Consider the following 21,089-nt stretch of genomic DNA (forward strand, 5'->3'; position numbering starts at 1 on the left):
TTTATTGGTTATTACATGATTCAATAGTTATTTCATAGTTTTGATGTCTTCACTATTGTTCTACAATGTAGAAAATAGTAAAACTAATGAAAAACCCTTGAATGAGTACTTGTGTCCAAACTTTTGACTGGTTCTGCATTTCTCAAGCGAATATTTTGCTAGGACTGTCTTGGAGCGGGTTCGTATTAAGTAAATGTTTCTGTTTGTGTTTGTTTCTGTGTGTGTCTTTGTAGTGTATGCGAAACGTGTGCTGCTAACAGTATATCTTCCTCCACTGTCCCTGTCCCCATACTGGGCACGAACCAGTGATCATCTGCTCGCAAACACACATGACCGCCCTCCTTGACAATGTACCAACCGTTTGAGCTATTGAAAAATATCTAATTTGATAGCCACATATCTACGTTTGAAGATAGCTGTGGAATGAGTTACATATGGTTTTAGTGAACTAACACGTGTGTGTGTGTGTTTCAGACATGGTGCGACGCTGGTGTACTCTGGAGGGGGGCTACCTTAGCTATTATGAGAATGAACGGAGCCCCATGGCCACCGGCAGAGTGGACATCACTGAGGTGGTCAGTCTGGCCGTCAACAACACAGAGACCATGACTGGAGCTGGGTATGGAGACACACACACAGAAACACACACACACACACACAGAAACACACACAGAAACACACACACAGAAACACACACACAGAAACACACACACAAAAACACACACACAGACACACACACACAGAAACACACACACAGAAACACACACACAGAAACACACACACAGAAACACACACACAGAAACACACACACACACAGAAACACACACACACAGAAACACACACACAGAAACACACACACAGAAACACACACACACACAGAAACACACACAGAAACACACACACAGAAACACACACAGAAACACACACACACACAGAAACACACACACACAGAAACACACACACACAGAAACACACACACAGAGAAACCCCTCCCCCCCACACACAGATATACACACACACACACACACACACACACACACACACACACACACACACACACACACACACACACACACACACACACACACACACACACAGAGAAACCCCTCCCCCACACACACACACACACACACACACACACACACACACACACATAGAAACACACACACATGCATTCACGCATACACACACATTTTCTCTCACACACACTCTTTGACCCCCCCCCCTTTGACCTTCTGAACTTACATTAAAAACTTCAATGCACATTTCATAACTGTATGAGGTTTATGTGTTGTATTGACATCAGGAAAACTAGGTTAAAAGTGCAGAAACCACCAAACGTCTACCAATCCATCTTTGTAATGAACTTCTTATCAATTCAAAGTCGAGAACAAAAGTTTATAAGCTAAATCACTGACTATGAGGGACGTAAACTAAGACAGACATGTGAACAGAAACAACACTAGCTGAATATAATGTTCAACTGTACCGGTATCACATCCTTATGATATACAGTTGAAGTTGGAAGTTTACATACACCTTAGCCAAATACATATAAATTCAGTTTTTCACAATTCCTGACTTTTAATCCTAGTAAAAGTTCCCTGTCTTAGGTCAGGTAGAATCACCACTTTATTTTTAAGAATGTGAAATGTCAGAATAATAGTAGAGAGAATGATTTATTTCAGCTTTTATTTCTTTCATCACACTCCCAGTGGGTCAGAAGTTTACATACTCAATTAGTATTTGGTAGCATTGCCTATAAATTGTTTATCTTAGGCCAAATGTTTCGGGTAGCCTTCCACAAGCTTCCCACAATAAGTTGGGTGAATTTTGTTCCATTCCTCCTGACAGACCTGGTGTAACTGAGTCAGGTTTGTAGGCCTCCTTGCTTGCACACGCTTTTTCACTTCTGCCCACACATTTTCTATGGGATTGAGATCAGGGCTTTGTGATGGCCACTCCAATACCTTGACTTTGTTGTCCTTACGCCATTTTGCCACAACTTTGGAAGTATGCTTGGTGTCATTGTCGATTTGGAATGCATTTGCGACCAATCTTTAACTTCCTGACTGATGTCTTGAGATGCTTCAATATTTCCACATAACTTTCCTACCTCATGATGCCATCTCTTTTGTGAAGTGCACCAGTCTGTTGGGATGGTGTTCTTCAGCTTGCAAGCCTCCCCCTTTTTCCTCCAAACATAACGATGGTCATTATGGCCAAATAGTTATATTTTTGTTCCATCAGACGAGAGGACATTTCTCCAAAATGTATGATCTTTTGCAGTTGCAAACTGTAGTCTGGCTTTTTTATGGCGGTTTTGGAGCAGTGGCTTCTTCCTTGCTGAGCGGCCTTTCAGGTTATGTCGATATAGGACTCGTTTTACTGTGGATATAGATACTTTTATACATGTTTCCTCCAGCATCTTCCAATCAAATCAAAGTTTATTTGTCAAGTGCGCCGAATACAACAGGTGTAGACCTGACAGTGAAATGCTTGCTTACAAGCACTAACCAATAGTGCAAAAGGTGAACGATAGGTAAGTAAAGAAATTAAACAACAGTAAAAAGACAGGCTATATACAGTAGCGAGGCTATAAAAGTAGCGAGGCTACATACAGACACCGGTTAGTCAGGCTGATTGAGGTAGTATGTACATGTACATATGGTTAAAGTGACTATGCATAAATGATGAACAGAGAGTAGCAGTAGCGTAAAAGAGGGGTTGGCGGGTGGTGGGTCCTTTGCTGTTGTTCTGGGATTGATTTGCACTTTTCACACCAAAGTACGTTCATCTCTAGGAGACAGAACGCGTCTCCTTCCTGAGCGGTATGACGGCTGCCTGGTCCCATGGTGTTTATACTTGCGTACTATTGTTTGTACAGATGAGAGTGGTACCTTCAGGCATTTGGAAATTGCTCCCAAGGATGAACCAGACTTGTAAAGGTCTACAATATTTTTTCTGAGGTCTTGGCTGATTTCTTTTGATTTTCCCATGGTGTCAAGCAAAGAGGCACTGAGCTGGAAGGTAGGCCTTGAAATACATCCACAGGTACACCTCCAATTGACTCAAATTATGTCAATTAGGCTATCAGAAGCTTCTAAAGCCATGACATAATTTTCTGGAACTTTCCAAGCTGTTTAAAGGTGTATGTAAACTTCTGACCCACTGGAATTGTGATACAGTGAATCATAAGTGAAATAATCTGTATGTAAACAATTGTTTGAAAAATGACTTGTGTCACGCACAAAGTAGATGTCCTAACCGACTTGCCAAAACTATAGTTTGTTAATAAGAAATTTGTGGAGTGGTTGAAAAACGAGTTTTAATGACTCCAACCTAAGTGTATGTAAACTTCCGACTTCAACTGCATATTCTCTGACTGCAGTTTAGAGAAAATATTGCTTAGCTTATCCATTCGCTTCAAACATTTAAACAATGAGTAATCACTCTGAAGAGGGGACCATTATGCAATTTCTGAGTGTGTGCATGTACGTGCGCCGAATGTGTGTGTGCATATGTCCATTTCTTGTGTGTGTGTGTGTGTGTGTGTGTGTGTGTGTGTGTGTGTGTGTGTGTGTGTGTGTGTGTGTGTGTGTGTGTGTGTGTGTGTGGCTCAAATAATGGGTCCATTAATACCCCAGCAGATGTTATGGAGAGGGAACAATGTCTTGATTTGTAAATGTTATTTATGTTCTCATTATGGACATCTGGCTGTATTCACTGCTCTGGCCCCATGCAATGGATTCATATACACAATCAAGCCTAGTTAATTTTTCAGCGTATTTTTGGAGTGTTTGTGTGTCGGGGAGACGGGCGTGTTGTGTGTGTGGGGGGCCTACAGTATGCACTTGAGTGTGTAGTTGTTGGTGTATCTGTGTGTGTATCTGTGTGTGTGTGTCTCTCTGTGTGTGTGTGTGTGTGTGTCTCTCTCTCTGTGTGTGTGTGTGTGTGTGTGTGTGTGTGTGTGTGTGTGTGTGTGTGTGTGTGTGTGTGTGTGTGTGTGTGTGTGTGTGTGTGTGTGTGTGTGTGTGTCTCTCTGTGTGTGTGTTCTCTGTGTGTGTGTCTCTCTGTGTGTGTGTGTGTCTGTGTGTGTGTGTGTGTGTGTGTGTGTGTGTGTGTGTCTGTGTCTCTCTGTGTGTTTTTGTTTGATGGCGACCCGATCATTGTAAAATGGCGCTCCCCCAGCCTCTCTGTCTCCTCATCTCCCTCCCTGTTTTGCTGCCTCTCTGTCTCCTCATCTTTCTCCCTGTCCCCAGCCTCTCTGTCTCATCTATCTCCCTGTCCTCCAGCCTCTCTGTCTCCTCATCTCTCTCCCTGTCCTCCAGCCTCACTGTCTCCTCATCTCTCTCTCTGTCCCCCAGCCTCTCTGTCTCCCCATTTATCTCACTGTCTTTCAGTGGGAGAGTAACTAAGAGCTACATTGACTACAGATCAGTATCATAGTTGAAACCCCCACACACTGAGCGGCAAGTAGCCTAGTGGTTAGAGCGTTGTAACCTTTGTTACTGGCCCAAAAAGTCTGCCCCTAAACAAGGCAGTTAACCCACTGTTCCTAGGCCGTCATTGTCAATAAGAATTTGTTCTTAACTGACTTGCCTAGTTAAATAAAGGTTAAATAAAAATGTAAATAAAAAATGCTCTGTACCTCCACAGTCCCAGCATGCTTCAGTGTACTCTTGGTTAACACAGAGCTAAAGTATTTAGTATATTAGTCAGCTACTCGATTATGTTCTGGGTCCGTACATGCTAAGAGAAGAGATGCTAGAACGAGGAGTGGAAATGGAACTAGGAGCTCCACCCTCTCTCTTTGAAAGTTACAAGCCAAATGATCCCTCCCCTTATGAAAACCGAAAGATGCTAACACATGTGAAGTTGTGATTTGTCCAAATAACAATTTATGAAAAACCCTAACATTGTAACTACTGCTGTTCTTCATCCTACGTGTCCCGTTCAGTCCCAACAGTGTCGATAGCACCAATTATGTTTACCTACAGTACCAGCCAAAAGTTTGGACACACCTACTCATTCAAGGGTTTTTCTTTATTTTTACTATTTTCAACATTGTAGAATAATAGTGAAGACGTCAACACTATGAAATTACACATATGGAATCATGTAGTAACCCAAAAAAATTTAAACCAATCAAAATATATGCCAAGAGTGTACAAAGCTGTCATCAAGGCAAAGGGTGGTTACTTCGAAGAATCTCAAATAACAAATATATTTTGATTTGTTAAACACTTTTTTGGTTACTTCACGATTCCATATGTGTTATTTCATAGTGTTGATGTCTTCACTATTATTCTACAATGTAGAAAATAGTAAAAATAAAGAAAAACCCTTGAATGAGTAGTTGTGTCCAAACCGTTGACTGATACTGTAGATCTGTCTGCGAGAGATTAGCCTTAGTGCCATACAGGGGACATCCATCTGTCTATGGCTCATACATATTAATGTATGCAGAATACACTCTCCCCAACTGCCCTTACTCTGCATCGCCCTGCATGGCTCTGCACTGCAGAACAACGTGGGTGTCATTTTACATTAAATAGACTGCTTTGGTAATTTCATCAGGTATGAGACCTTCTACCTTGTCCGCTGATCTCCGATGAGTTTTCAGAATATTATATCAAAATACGCACAAAGATTTGATGGAGGAAGAATCGTGTGTCTGCTAGATGAAGTGGGTGGGTGTTGAAGTAGTTTTGGATGGTGAAGTTTGATTCTGTGGTGTAGTCTAAAGACATTGGATTGTGTTTGTTAGTCAGATATTCTTCAAACCTAAACTTCTATTTTTAAATCTCTCTCTCTCTACCTTTCTTTCTCTCTCTTTCTCCCCCTCGCCTTCTTGTCCTCTGGGACTCACTAACAAGCGCCCGTACACTTGTCAGGGGTCCAGTGGGGTCACACAAACACCCGTGTCCCGCCATGTTCCCCTGATGTTCGTGAGTGGAAACACGCCTCAGCGCTACCGGTACCCCTCATGACACGCTCTGCTGTTCCCATTATAACCCCTTATAACCACCGCCGCGCTATACCCCCCCCCACAAAAAAAAAATCTAGTGATCGCCTGCCTCTGTGTCGAAACCATTAAGAAAGTGATACTCTGACCTCCTCTGCTTTTGGAGACAGAGGGAAGCCGGTGAAAGAGACATGAGAGAAAGAGGGAAAAGGACAAAGATTAATAGCTGCCTTTTGGCTTCCGGCAGCAGGGTTGTTCCTCTCTTAAACAGCAGGTATAAGCACCTTTTGTGTGTGTGTGTTTTAAATGTGTGTATGTGTTGAAGTATTTGTGTATACGTGTGTAAAGGTGTTGGTATATATACGGTGCATTCAGAAAGTATTCATATCCCTTGACTTTTTCCACATGTTGTTGTTGTTACTGCCTGAAATTAAAATGGATGAATGGCTCATCCATCTACGCACAATACCCCATAATGACAAAGTGAAAATATGTTTTTTTGGTGTTGATATTTTAGCAAATATATTGACATTTAAATACAGAAATATCTAATTTACGAAAGTAAACTCAGGAACATTCGTTGTCGTCTTGGTAAGAAAAGGTGAATAGTCTCCCAGTGTCTGTTGGAAAGCAGACTGAAACAAGTTTTCCTCTAGGGTTTCTTTACCACATTTTTTTGTGTCTTATTGCAGACAGGATGCATGTTTTGGAATATTTGTCTTCTCTACAGACTTCCTTGTTTTCACGCATTTAGCTAAGTATTGTGGAGTAACTACAGTGTTGTTGATCCATCCTCAGTTTTCTCCTATCACAGCCATTAAACTCTGTAACTGTATATTGATACACCGTCCAAAGTGTAATTAATAACTTTGCCATGCTCAAAGGGATATTCAATGTCATATTTTTTTTTAAATGTTTACCCATCTACCAATAGGTGCCATTCTTTGCGAGGCATTGGAAAACCTCTCTGGTCTTTGTGGTTGAATCTGTGTTTGAAATTCACTGCTCGACTGAGGGACCTTACAGATAATTGTATGTGTGGGGGTACAGAGATGAAGTAGTCATTAAAAACGATGTTATACAGTATTATTGCACACAGAGTGAGTCCATACAACTTATCATGTGACTTGTTAAACACATTTTTACTCCTGAACTTATTAAGGCCATAACAAAGGGATTAAATACTTATTGACTCAAGAAATTTCAGCTTTTTATTTTTAATTCATTTTTAAAAATGTCTAGATACAAAATTCCACGTTGACATTATGGTTTATTGTGTGTAGGCCAATTTAATGTAATCAATTTTAAATTCAGGCTGTAACATAACAAAATGTGGAAAAAGTCAAGGGGTCTGAATACTTTCTGAAGGCACTGTATTTAGGCACTGTATGTTTTCACACATATGTGTTGCTGTACATGTCTTGGTTTGTATTATTTACAGTAATGTACAGAATGTGTTTGTGTATGTATAGTGCCAGTATTTAGACTCCTTGCTGGTTAGTATTTAAAGCAACAGTCTCCTATCCCTTTCACCTGCATGCACCAGGTACAGTACTATATGTGACGAACCTGTCCCATTGTTCTCTCAGGGCTGTGTTCATGGTGGAGATATACCTACAGTCAGACAGAGTGTTCTTGTTTGGCGCCAAGACACAGGAGACACAGCAAGACTGGGTCCAGGCTATCGCCAAGGTGTGTGAGTGTGTTTTAGACAATTTCTTTACTAGTTTTACATAGTGTGTATCATTGTGGGTCAGTCTACATGTATCATTGTGTGTCAGTCTGTGTGTGTATCAGTGTGGGTTAGTCTGTGTGTGTGTTAGTGTGTGTGTGTGACATTTGATAACACAATAGATCCATTTCACCCTCCTTCACACACACACACACACACACACACACACACACACACACACACACACACACACACACACACACACACACACAGCCCCTGGAACCATCAAGAAGACATAGTAGTCTAACTGTCTCTTCTCCTGCCTGTGACAAGCTCTTGTAATGACACGCTACACAAAATATGTCCTCAATTCCTTTGTTTTATCTTGCTCAACCTATCTATTAATCCCAGCTGGTGTTAGATAGTGGTAGAGGTAGCCATATTAGTCCACCTGTCTGTATAGCCTTAGACACCCTCGTGATTCAATTTGAGCTGCAATCAAATGGTTAAGACACTGAGAGAGAGAGAGAAAGGTGTGTTAGAAGTAAATTCAGCTGGGGAAAGAAGAAGTTTCGGGAACCTTAAAGTTTGTTGCTTGTGCACAGATGTTTTTATTTTTATTTTTCTCTGTTCGATTTTGTTTCGCTGTGACTCTAGAGAATAGTTTTTCTTTCTTTTTTTCTTTTGTTCTTTTCAGTGTTTCGTCCCATCCAAAGTAGAGGCTTTGTTGAGGAGAGACTGCGAGCTGATTGGCCGGCTCTACTTTAAGGAAGGTCATGACCTCTATCACTGGAGGGTTGGTTGGTTTGCTCTGGAAGGCTCCGCCCTCTACTTTAGTTCCGGGGAGGAGGAGAGGACACTGGGGGCCATGCAGCTCAAACAACTACAGGAACTCAGTAAGTATAGAGTCCATACGTAAAGACACACAAACACACACACGCCTGCACGCATACACAACCATACACACGCCTGCACACACACACACACACACACACACACACACACACACACACACACACACACACACACACACACACACACACACACACACACACACACACGCCTGCACGCATACACAACCATACACACACACACACAAAACACACACACACACACACACACACACACACACACACACACACACACACACACACACACACACACACACACACACACACACACGGAGGAACAGTATAGGAGGAACAATATAGGCTCATATATCATACACAGTACAGTGTAACCTGTCTATCTCATCTTGACCCTGCCTGGTGTTAGTTCTCATCTTGACCCTGCCTGGCATTAGTTCTCATCTTGACCCTGCCTGGTGTTAGTTCTCATCTTGACCCTGCCTGGTGTTAGTTCTCATCTTGACCCTGCCTGGTGTTAGTTCTCATCTTGACCCTGCCTGGTGTTAGTTCTCATCTTGACCCTGCCTGGTGTTAGTTCTCATCTTGACCCTGCCTGGTGTTAGTTCTCATCTTGACCCTGCCTGGTGTTAGTTCTCATCTTGACCCTGCCTGGTGTTAGTTCTCATCTTGACCCTGCCTGGTGTTAGTTCTCATCTTGACCCTGCCTGGTATTAGTTCTCATCTTGACCCTGCCTGGTGTTAGTTCTCATCTTGACCCTGCCTGGTGTTAGTTCTCATCTTGACCCTGCCTGGTGTTAGTTCTCATCTTGACCCTGCCTGGTGTTAGTTCTCATCTTGACCCTGCCTGGTGTTAGTTCTCATCTTGACCCTGCCTGGTATTAGTTCTCATCTTGACCCTGCCTGGTATTAGTTCTCATCTTGACCCTGCCTGGTGTTAGTTCTCATCTTGACCCTGCCTGGTATTAGTTCTCATCTTGACCCTGCCTGGTGTTAGTTCTCATCTTGACCCTGCCTGGTGTTAGTTCTCATCTTGACCCTGCCTGGTGTTAGTTCTCATCTTGACCCTGCCTGGCGTTAGTTCTCATCTTGACCCTGCCTGGTGTTAGTTCTCATCTTGACCCTGCCTGGAATGAGTTATCATCTTTGAAGTGGCACCGTCTCTCTCCGCTGGCATGTAGTATTGACATCTCCACGCTACTGTGGAAAGTGTGAGCGTGCCCTCCTACTTCTGAGAGATAGTCGCCACACTACAGTCGTCTTTATAAGTCTTCTCAGCAGAGAGCAAAGAAGTTGCCCAGCGGGTATGTCAGCCATGTCGGCGAGAAGTTCACACGGAGTTGGCAGCCAACTAGACTTGCAAAATGTCAATTGATTGCAGCAGAATTATGTGTATGGGCAGGAAAATAAATAAATATCTTTAATCCGTTTAAGGCTTACTGTAGATCAAATCGGAACGTCGCTGCGTTCCCGCCCCCTCCTCTTACCTGGGGTGGGATTAGGGAGCTGAGAGCTGCCATGGCTTTCCTGATTCTTCCGGCACTCTGAAATCCATGTTTGTCACAGACGGGAAGCCTCAGAGGTACCAGAGGGCCTCTCTGTGTTCTCGTACGGGTGAAACGTTTTGGAATCTGAGTGGAATGTAAGGAAGTCCATCCTGTGACATAGACTTTGCACCCATTAGTACCACTGTGACACCCTAAACAGGAGGGTTGCTGCAGTGATCCACAGAAAGATCAGACATGTTTTAGACAGTTTAGAGGCATTGGGATGTTCACTAGACACCTAACCAGCTGTACTGCTTTACAAATGTCACTCTGGCTCCAGTTTGGAGTAATATATAATATGTATAGTGGGGTTAAATTATTGACACCCTTGATAAAGATGAGCAATAATGACTGTAAACAAAAAATTATTCAAACACCGAGCTACAGTATATTGTAGAAACAAAATCCAAATAAAATAATAGTATTTTATAGTAATACAATTGCTCAGAGAAATAGATTTGGTTTAACAAGTAATTATTTTTCCTCAAAAAGGTAAGGGTCAAAATTATTGACACCCCCTAAAGATTCTTATAAATAAAGTAGTTAAAAGTGTAGTATTTGGACCCATATTCATAACACGCAGTGACTACATCAAGCTGGTGACTCAAACTTGTTGGATGCATTTGCTGTATGTTTTGGTTGTGTTTCAGATGATTTTGTGGCCAATAGAAATTAATGCTGAATAATGTATTGTGTCATTTCGGAGTCACTTTTACTGTAAATAAGAATTGAATGTGTTTCTAAACACTTCTAGATTTATGTGGATGCTACCATGATTACAAATAATCCTGAATTATTTATTTATAATGATGAGCGAGAAAGTTACAGAGGGTGAACGATCATACCCCCATGGTCATAGGGTCCCGTGTGGCTCAGTTGGTAGAGCATGGTGTTTGCAACGCCAGGGTTGTGGGTTCGATTCCCACGGGGGACCAGTACAGAGAAAAAAATGTATGAAATGTATGCATTCACTACTGTAAGTCACTCTGGATAAGAGCGTCTGCTAAATGACAAAAATGTCAAATGTAAATGTAAATCATACCACCAATAACACGGGAGGTTAGCATGTCTTGAGTAAAAATCTCCTCCCCAAATCAAACACACATATTTAGCAGATGTTATTGCCGGTGTTGCGAAATGCTTGTGTTCCTAGCTCCAACAGTGCAGTTGTGTGAGTGAGTGAGTGAGTGAGTGAGTGAGAGAGAGAGAGAGATGTTTATTCACTCCCCGAGTGGGTGAATAAGTGCTTTGGTGATGAAATTTCCCTTCCTTATATTATAAAATACATTTTACCTAGGCAAATATGATCCTTCACATTCTGAATCGTTCAGTGGAGTCTTTCTCTAACATATCATTAACATTATATTCAAATAAGCACTGGGCTCTGTTGACAGAAGCGGTGCCACATTCTCGCAGCAACTTTTGAGGATTGACATGTTGTGGTGGTCATCTGTAAAGATGTTCAACGACCCCCATGATCGTTGAATACTAAATACTACATGTTGTGTCTCAAAATCAATATCTATCTTACCTCTATTGTTTTATGTCCTCCGGATTGGAGAAGAAATATGACGAGTTCAACAGCCTGTTAATTAGCCTTAACTCTCACACAGCAACCAGCCTAGCTGACTCAATGCTATTTTCCACTTTTATTTTTAACACTTTTAATCTCTGGCCTACGTTGATTTAGTCACCCAATTTTGGCCATCCTACAAGGGTAAAAACTCCAATAACTTTTGAACGGATTATGACAGAGACATGAGGTTTGGACTATTGGTTTTCGTAGAAAAGTGTCTACACGACTCGCATATTATTGTACCCAATGGTCAAAAGATGCGTTTTGATTGGACGCCTATTGTTTCAGAACAAGATGAGCACATCTTCAATTTAGTTTGATCAATATATTTGATTCAGTATTTGTTACAGGGGTGTAGTTTGTAAAATGGTGTATTATTCTTCCAAAATTGTCACTGGCCAACAAGGAAATGAAACAACTAGTGCAAGGGAAATTGGAGTGAGCCAGGCTTTTTGCATGAGTACCAGCCCCTGATTCATCAAAGATAGAATCACTCCAATGATACCCATTAGCAAAACCAGATCTATGCGACTCTCTCTCTCTACAACACAGCACACATTGGAAAATAATAGAATCATTCACATCGTCTAGTAAGCACGCAAGCGAGGTCACAGTTGATTTCCGGGCCTTTAATACACATCATTTCTGTGTGATAATGTGGGCTGTTGTTACCTTAAAACATTTATTTTTTTTTCTCTCTGAAGAATGAAGAAACTAAGCATATCAAGCACTTTTTTACAGGCCTGAATCCCAATACTAATTACAGGCCTACAAGACCGCAGAGTTAGCTTCCTTATCCCAGAAGCATAAAACGTAATAACATTTCCTCAGCGAGAGCCGAGAGGTGGATAAAGGGATTTTGATGTGTTTGTTGCGTTTACCTGATAACACTGTTTTATTAATAAAGTCTTCTCAATTCAATAGCAATCTCTGAAGCTTCTGTTTTTTTTACCGCAGGTTGCTGGAAACAGAGCTAAATTCCTTGCCCTTGAAACTCTGCCAAACACAACATCAGCACATAATTTGCCACCAGAGAGTGGTGGAGATTAATTGTTTTGCCTGTTTACCTCCATATATTATTGAGAGTTTCTAGCCTAGCGGTTAAGAGCATTGGTCCGGTAACCAAGATGTCGCTGCTTCATATCCCCGAGCCAACTAGGTGAAAAATCTGTCCATGTGCCCTTGAGCAAGGCACTTAACCCTAATTGATCCTGTAAGTCGCCCTGGATAAAAGCATCTGCTTAATGACTTAATTGTAAATGTTGTAATCGCAGTGTTACCTGTGGATTTATATGATCTTCTTAAAATGCTTGACAGTAAAGCAGATGGGATTGTTGTAAAATATAGTGTAGTTTGTGGCCAATATGAAACTGAATAAATAGGACAGAAAGAGATTCATGAGTGTGAAAGTAATTGGCATGTAGGACATACAAGTTGTGCTGTGTGTGTGTGTGTGTGTGTGTGTGTGTGTGTGTGTGTGTGTGTGTGTGTGTGTGTGTGTGTGTGTGTGTGTGTGTGTGTGGTATGTATGAGAGGAGGAGGAGGAAGGTGTATGGAGGAAGGGGGTAGGGGGGTGTAGAATAATACAAACCAGTGCGATCTGATTTGGCACCACCCAGGCCAACACATTGTAAGAGCTGACGACCAGTGACACCCAGGCTTCAAGCCCCAGTTCCCCCTACTGAGTGAACCTCACACATGTACATCAACAAGACAACGACCAGATGCATACAGTAGTGTCGGCTACACAGCAACAGGAAAATGTTACTTACTCTAGTGTGAAGCATTTATGGTAGCCGTCACAATCACTCGCTTAGATTTTTCCCTCTCTTTCTGTCTCGTTCCCCCATGTTTTCCGCTGTCCGAGCAGATCTGCATGGTGTGTAGCTTTGTTTACGACAACTGCTTCTAGAAGGCAGACTTTTCCTCCCATATAGCGAGGAATACTCTGTAAGTGCAGTGTAGCTATGCTTTGTTTCAGCTGTGAACATTGTTCTCTTTTCTCAGCTGTTTCCACACATGTAGAAGGTGAGGAGAGGATCCAAGTGCTCTTGATGGTGGAGGGTGGAAGGTATGTGTATCTGTGGTTTGTTTGTTTCCAGGCTGCTTTGCAGAACCGTGTTCTGATGTGTGTATTTTCCATTGCAGTGTTTTCTCTATATTAATTTAGCGAAAGAATATGACAAAAATAAATATATATACGGGATATTTTTAGTGTGAACTTAAACTACTAAAACCAGATATAAAGTATGTAGAAAAGATAATGGAGTATTTTTTAATTAGATCTTTGAGAACTAACAAACACCAGAATAAAATCTCGACAGTCAGGGAAAATCTAGTTTCCTAAAATGTCATGACATATGAGGTCCACATTGGTTGTCTGGGTCACTAAGATAGCATAATAACATGGCAAAAGTGTCAAATAAGTTAATTTTTGCTATGTAGAATTGCAAGAAATTAACTTTAAAAATAGATTTTCTTTCTCTTGGCCCCATGACAGAATATGTATCATTGCAGGAAACTAGCTTTAAAACAAAAAATGTCTCTCCGCCCCATGGCAAAATATGTAAAATTGCATGAAATCAGCTTTTAAACAACAAAATGTTATCTCTGCGGCTAAGAGGAGGGCCTCAACATTTTGGGGCCGGAGACTGCGCCATTAGCTACGCCCACTACCCCCCCCCCCCCACCACCACACTAACTTTGCCACCGCTGCTGAAAAAAATCATAGGGAAACATTGCATTGTTTGTGTTTGAGAATTAAATAGTAGGTTATTAGACATTTGTCAATGTCTATTTTCCTAAAAATGCTTTATGGTATCGCTGAGACATTTTTAGTTTGTCTGACTTTTTTCTGCTTTCATACAGAACTGTGTACATCCATGGTTTCAACAAAGTGGACTTTGCGCTGTGGCACTCTGCGATCAAATTGGCCTCTGGCACGGACGGCAGGGCTCTAAGCAACCAGCAGCTGAGTAAAAAGGGCGTCCCCATCGTTGTGGACAGCTGCATAGCTTTTGTCACACAGTACGGTGAGCATCTGGTCTCCCATTCAGGGACTGACCAGGACCGACCCTGCTTAGCTTCAGAGGCAAGCCAGCAGTTGGATGCAGGGTGGTATGCTGCTGGCTGAATACATGAGCGTTTGAGGACTTGTTTTCATGCTGTCTCTCTCTCACTCCCTCTCCCCTCCTCCTTCCCCTACCTTTTCTCCCACTCCTCTAGGTCTGTGCCATCAGGGGATCTACAGCGTTAGGGGGGACCCGGGCCGTGTATCCCTGCTCCTGGGGGCCTTCAGGCAGGACGCCCGCAACGTAAAGCTCCATGTCCTGGAGCACCAGCTGGAGGACGTCACAGACACCCTGAAGACCTTTCTGTCCCAGGCTGAGGACGCCTTGCTGACCAAGGAGCTCTACCCCTACTGGGTGTCTGCACTAGGTGTGTAGAGCCACAGATTACCTTTGATTGTTTAATATTGATGTAGAAGTGATACATATTTATATACCTTTTGGGTAATTTGGGTTGGGTCAGTGTATCATGTACTCTATTGTAGCTTTATTTATATTTATGTGTCTTTTGTTTTAATCAATGACCTCCTTTCTTTGGTGAGTGTAGATGAGGAGGATGAGAAACGGAGAGTGGAGAAGTACTCTAGATTTATCCAGAGTCTTCCCAAGATCAACAGATCCACCCTGACTGCTCTGCTGCAACATCTCTACAGGTGAGAGTCCAAGGCTGCAGATACCCTCTGGTCAACGCACGCACGCACGCACGCACGCACGTACGTACGTACGTACAAACTGCAAGAATCCTCCGGTCAAAGCTACCCTACACTCATCATGTCACTGTTCCTTTCACTGTAATGCACTGCAGGCACATTTTCAGACGAGTATTTCACAATAACAAGCACTTACGAACATGTAGGTCAAGTAGTTTGTCTGAAAAGGAGAGCCTGACTATCATACTATACACTGAGTGTACAAAACATAAGAAACACCTTCCTAATTTTGAGTTGCGCCCCCTTTTACCCTCAGAACAGCCTTAATTTGTCAGGGCATGGACTCTACAAGGTGTTGAAAGCGTTCCACAGGGATGCTGGCCCATATTGACTCCAATGCTTGCCACAGTTGTGTCAAGTTGTTTCGATGTCCTTTGGGTGGTGGACGATTCTTGATACACACGGGAAACATACCTCGTTCAAAGGCACTTAAATCTTTTGTCTTGCATATTCACCCTCTGAATGGCACACATACACAATCCGTGTTTCAATTGTCTCATGGCTTAAAAATCATTGTTTAACCTGTCTTCTCCCCTTTGTCGACACTGATTTGAAGTGGATTTAACAGGTGACATCAATAAGGGATCAAAGCTTTGACCTGGATTAACCTGGTCAGTATGTCATAGAAAGAGCAGGTGTTCCTAATGTTTTGTAACCTCAGTGTATATATCCTGATTATCATAATGTATACAGTACCAGTCAAACGTTTGGACATAACTACTCATTCAAGGTTTTTTATTTATTTTCACTATTTTCTACATTGTAGAATAATAGTGAAGACATCACAGCTATGAAATAACACATATGGAATCATGTAGTAACCACAAAAGTATTAAAAAATGAAAATATATGTTATATTTGAATTCTTCAAAGTAGCCACCCTTTGCCTTGATGACAGCTTTGCACACTCTGCTTTGCTCATTATATAGTCTGAATATCATAATATATATTATAACATTCAGACTATATATATATATATATATTATGATATTCAGACAAAAAAAAATATATATATATATTAGTATTAATATCATAATACAGTTGAAGTTGGAAGTTTACATACACTTAGGTTGGAGTCATTAAAACTTGTCTATCAACCATTCCACACATTTCTTGGTAACAAACTATAGTTTTGGCAAGTCAGTTAGGACATCTACTTTGTGCATGACATAAGTAATTTTTCCAAACATTGTTTACAGACAGATTATTTCACTTATAATTCCCTGTATCACAATTCCAGTGGGTCAGAAGTTTACATACACAAAGTTGACTGTGCCTTTAAACAGCTTGGAAAATTCCAGAAAATTATGTCATGGCTTTAGAAGCTTCTGATAGGCTAATTGACATAATTTGAGTCAATTGAAGGTGTACCTGAGGATGTATTTCAAGACCAACCTTCAAACTCAGTGCCTCTTTGCTTGACATAATGGGAAAATCAAAAGAAATCAGCCAAGACATCAGAAAAAAATGATAGACCTCCACAAGTCTGGTTCATCCTTGGGAGCAATTTCCAAACGCCTAAAGATACGACGCTCATCTGTACAAACAATAGTACACAAGTATAAACACCATGGGACTACACAGCCGTCATACCGCTCAGGAAGGACGCATTCTGTCTCCTAGAGATGAACGTACTTTGGTGAGAAAAGTGCAAATCAATCCCAGAACAACAGCAAAGGACCTTGTGAAGATGCTGGAGGAAACCGGTACAAAAGTGTCTATATCCACAGTAAAACGAGTCCTATATCGACATAACCTGAAAGGCCGCTCAGCAAGGAAGAAGCCACTGCTCCAAAACTGCCATAAAGAAGCCAGACTACGGTTTGCAACTGCACATTGGGACAAAGATCGTACTTTTTGGAGAAATGTCCTCTGGTCTGATGAAACTAAAATAGAACTGTTGGGCCATAATGGCCATCGTTATGTTTGGAGGAAAAAGGGGGAGGCTTGCAAGCCGAAGAACACCATTCCATCCGTGAAGCACGGGGGTGGCAGCATCATGTTGCGGGGGTGCTTTGCTGCAGGAGGGACTGATTTTTTTTCTTCTCTCAAATGCTTCCGGTGAACAACGTTACAAATTACAAAATTACTATTCGAAAACATTGGTAAATTATAATATTGTCATTCAAATAATTATATTTTAACATTTCGTAAATGCTACTGCATTGCCATATTTCAAAATAACTTTACTGGGAAATCACAATTTGCAATAAACCGGGTGCTGTGCTAAGAACAATAGGCTAGGCTATACAGGTTAGCACCATCTTGTAACCATGTAATATCAAAATTACTATTGTCAATATTCCCTTACCTTTGATTATCTTCATCCATTGGCACTTCCAGGAATCCCAGGTCCACTACAAATGTGGTTTCTTTTGACAAAGTTCATAATTGATGTCCAAATAACTCCAAGTTGTTCCATGTTGTTAGCGCTTCGGTGGCTACTCAAAAGTAGCGCAGGCGGGGGGGTGGGAAGTCACGGCGAAAGGTTTAAAAAATAATCTATTTACGTTCGTTCAAACATGTCAAACGTTGTTTAGCATCAATCTTTAGAGCCATTTTTAACGTGAAACATCAGTAATGTTTCAACCCGACGTCTCCTGTGTCTTGAAAAATGTATTTGAAAATTGTCTCGCGTCACATGATTCGAGCAGGTGCAAGCAATAATGGAAGTGACGACATCCCAGGGAGGTCAACTTCCCTTCCTTGTCATCCGGTCTCTGTTGATCATAGACGCTTCAAACAACTTTATAAAGATCGCTGACATCTAGTGGAAGCCGTAGGAGTTGCGAAATGAATCCTTTCTCACTGTGGTATCTATAAAACAATGATTAAAAAAATAGTACAGCCACAAAATTATTTTTTTCTCTCAGGTTTTCTCAGGTTTTTGCCTGCGATATGAGTTTTGTTATACTTACAGACACCATTCAAACAGTTTTAGAAAATTCAGAGTGTTTTCTATCCAAAGCTGGTAATAATATGCATATCCTAGCTTCTGAGTTGGTGTAGGTGGCAGTTAAAAATGGGCACATATTTTTTTCAAAATTCTCAATACTGCCCCCTAGCCCCAACAGGTTTTAAGGACAACAAAGTCAAGGTATTGGAGTGGCCATCACAAAGCCCTGATCTCAATCCCATATAAAATGTGTGGGAAGAACTGAAAAAGTGTGTGCGAGCAAGGAGGCCTACAAACCTGACTCAATTACACCAGCTCTGTCAGGAGGAATGGGCCAAAATTCACCCAACTTATTGTGGGAAGCTTGTGGAAGGCTACGCAAGACGTTTGGCCTAAGATAAACAATTTAAAGGCAATGCTACCAAATACTAATTGAGTATATGTAAACTTCTGACCCACTGGGGATGTGATGAAAGAAATAAAAGCTGAAATAAATCATTCTCTCTACTATTATTCTGACATTTCATATTCTTAAAATAAAGTGGTGATTCTAACTGACCTAAAACAGGGAATTTTTACTAGGATTAAATGTCAGGAATTGTGGAAAACTGAGTTTAAATGTACTTGGCTAAGGTGTATGTAAACTTCCAACTTCAACTGTATATATATATTATGATATTCAGATATATATATATATATATATATATATATATATATATTTGTCTGAATATCGTACGCCATTATATGGTGGAATAAAAGAGTTACATGGCACACACACACACACACACACACACACACACACACACACACACACACACACACACACACACACACACACACACACACACACACACACACACACACATACACACACACACACACAGAGAACTGTGTGTGGGTGGTAAGTGAGACAACAACACAGACTTGGGCACATCAGCATAGCGATACCACCTGTTCTTATTGACACTTCTAACCCACAATCCCTTGCTCTGCAGAAGTCACTTAATTTACCCATAACACCATTCTGTATATTACATACCTTCCTCTGGGTGTGAATGATAACACATTGTGTGTCAGCACAGGATGCCACTACTTTCAGCCCACTACAGTTAAAAAGAAAAAGAAAAAAAAAGGTTAATGAAGATGTTTTTTAGTTTTTTTATCATTCTCTCATGTCCCATGGTTTACCAGATAGTATTAAATCCAAAATAAAATCACCCTGAGAACTAGTCTTGAACATGTTCTCACCCAATTCCACCCTTCTAGTAAAGTAGATATGGACATACAGTAGATACAACATATTTCTACATCTGTTAGATACTGTAAATACTTTTAATTCACTACTACTACTTGTCTGTCCTGATGAGGTCTTGTACGCTGATGCTTACAGTGCTGCTGTTCCGCTCCAAAGCCACAGTGTATATGTTGGATTATTCATCTGACTATTATGGTAATGAGCAGATTGTTAACCTACAGATGTATGAGATACCAGACCCAGTCTGAGGGATGGCTAACTCTGGACACATCTCTTCCATCTTCACTGAGTTAGGTCAATCTGCTTTTAGTTTTTGCGCACCTTACTTGTGGAGTAATCTCCAAGGCTCTCTACGATTTGGTGCCTCTAGGGCAATTCAAAAGGCTGATTGAGGACCTTTTTACTGACAAATGTGTTTGTTTTCTATGCTTGTGTTTTGATTTTCGTGTATTGATGTGTATAGTGTATATTGATGTGTTTTTATGTGTGTACAGGGCTCATTTCTAAAAGAGACATTGGTCTCAGCATGACTCCCTGTCAAAATGAAGGTTCAATTAAATAAAAAATACTTAATTGGGTATTTTGCTGGAATTTGGACTGTGGCCTGGTTTAACATCTCCAATCATTATCTGGACTGTGGCCTGGTTTAACATCTCCAATCATTACCTGGACTGTGGCCTGGTTTAACATCTCCAATCATTATCTGGACTGTGGCCTGGTTTAACATCTCCAATCATTACCTGGACTGTGGCCTGGTTTAACATCTCCAATCATTACCTGGACTGTGGCCTGGTTTAACATCTCCAATCATTATCTGGACTGTGGCCTGGTTTAACATCTCCAATCATTATCTGGACTGTGGCCTGGTTTAACATCTCCAATCATTACCTGGACTGTGGCCTGGTTTAACATCTCCAATCATTATCTGGACTGTGGCCTGGTTTAACATCTCCTCCAATCATTACCTGGACTGTGGCCTGGTTTAACATCTCCAATCATTACCTGGACTGTGGCCTGGTTTAACATCTCCAATCATTACCTGGACTGTGGCCTGGTTTAACATCTCCAATCATTATCTGGACTGTGACCTGGTTTAACATCTCCTCCAATCATTACCTGGACTGTGGCCTGGTTTAACATCTCCTCCAATCATTACCTGGACTGTGGCCTGGTTTAACATCTCCTCCAATCATTACCTGGACTGTGGCCTGGTTTAACATCTCCAATCATTATCTGGACTGTGGCCTGGTTTAAAATCTCCAATCATTACCTGGACTGTGGCCTGGTTTAACATCTCCAATCATTACCTGGACTGTGGCCTGGTTTCATTATCTGGACTGTGGCCTGGTTTAACATCTCCTCCAATCATTACCTGGACTGTGGCCTGGTTTAACATCTCCAATAAATTCCTGGACTGTGGCCTGGTTTAACATCTCCTCCAATCATTTCCTGGACTGTGGCCTGGTTTAACATATCCTCCAATCATTTCCTGGACTGTGGCCTGGTTTAACATCTCCTCCAATCATTTCCT

General features: G+C 41.4%; 1 protein-coding gene across 1 annotated transcript in view; it reads left to right on the forward strand.

Moving 5' to 3' along the window:
* The window catches only part of arap2 (ArfGAP with RhoGAP domain, ankyrin repeat and PH domain 2), a 187,971-nt gene that overhangs the window by 126,550 nt on the left and 40,332 nt on the right, over window positions 1-21,089 (forward strand). The window contains exons 15-21 of the mRNA XM_045721480.1: window positions 475-619; window positions 7,558-7,660; window positions 8,338-8,536; window positions 13,637-13,700; window positions 14,498-14,661; window positions 14,855-15,067; window positions 15,245-15,350. Coding sequence (XP_045577436.1) covers window positions 475-619; window positions 7,558-7,660; window positions 8,338-8,536; window positions 13,637-13,700; window positions 14,498-14,661; window positions 14,855-15,067; window positions 15,245-15,350 — 994 coding nt within the window. The remainder of the gene's footprint in view (window positions 1-474; window positions 620-7,557; window positions 7,661-8,337; window positions 8,537-13,636; window positions 13,701-14,497; window positions 14,662-14,854; window positions 15,068-15,244; window positions 15,351-21,089) is intronic.

Source organism: Salmo salar, chromosome ssa07 (genome assembly GCF_905237065.1).
Source record: "Salmo salar chromosome ssa07, Ssal_v3.1, whole genome shotgun sequence".
NCBI classification, from domain to species: Eukaryota; Metazoa; Chordata; class Actinopteri; order Salmoniformes; family Salmonidae; genus Salmo; species Salmo salar.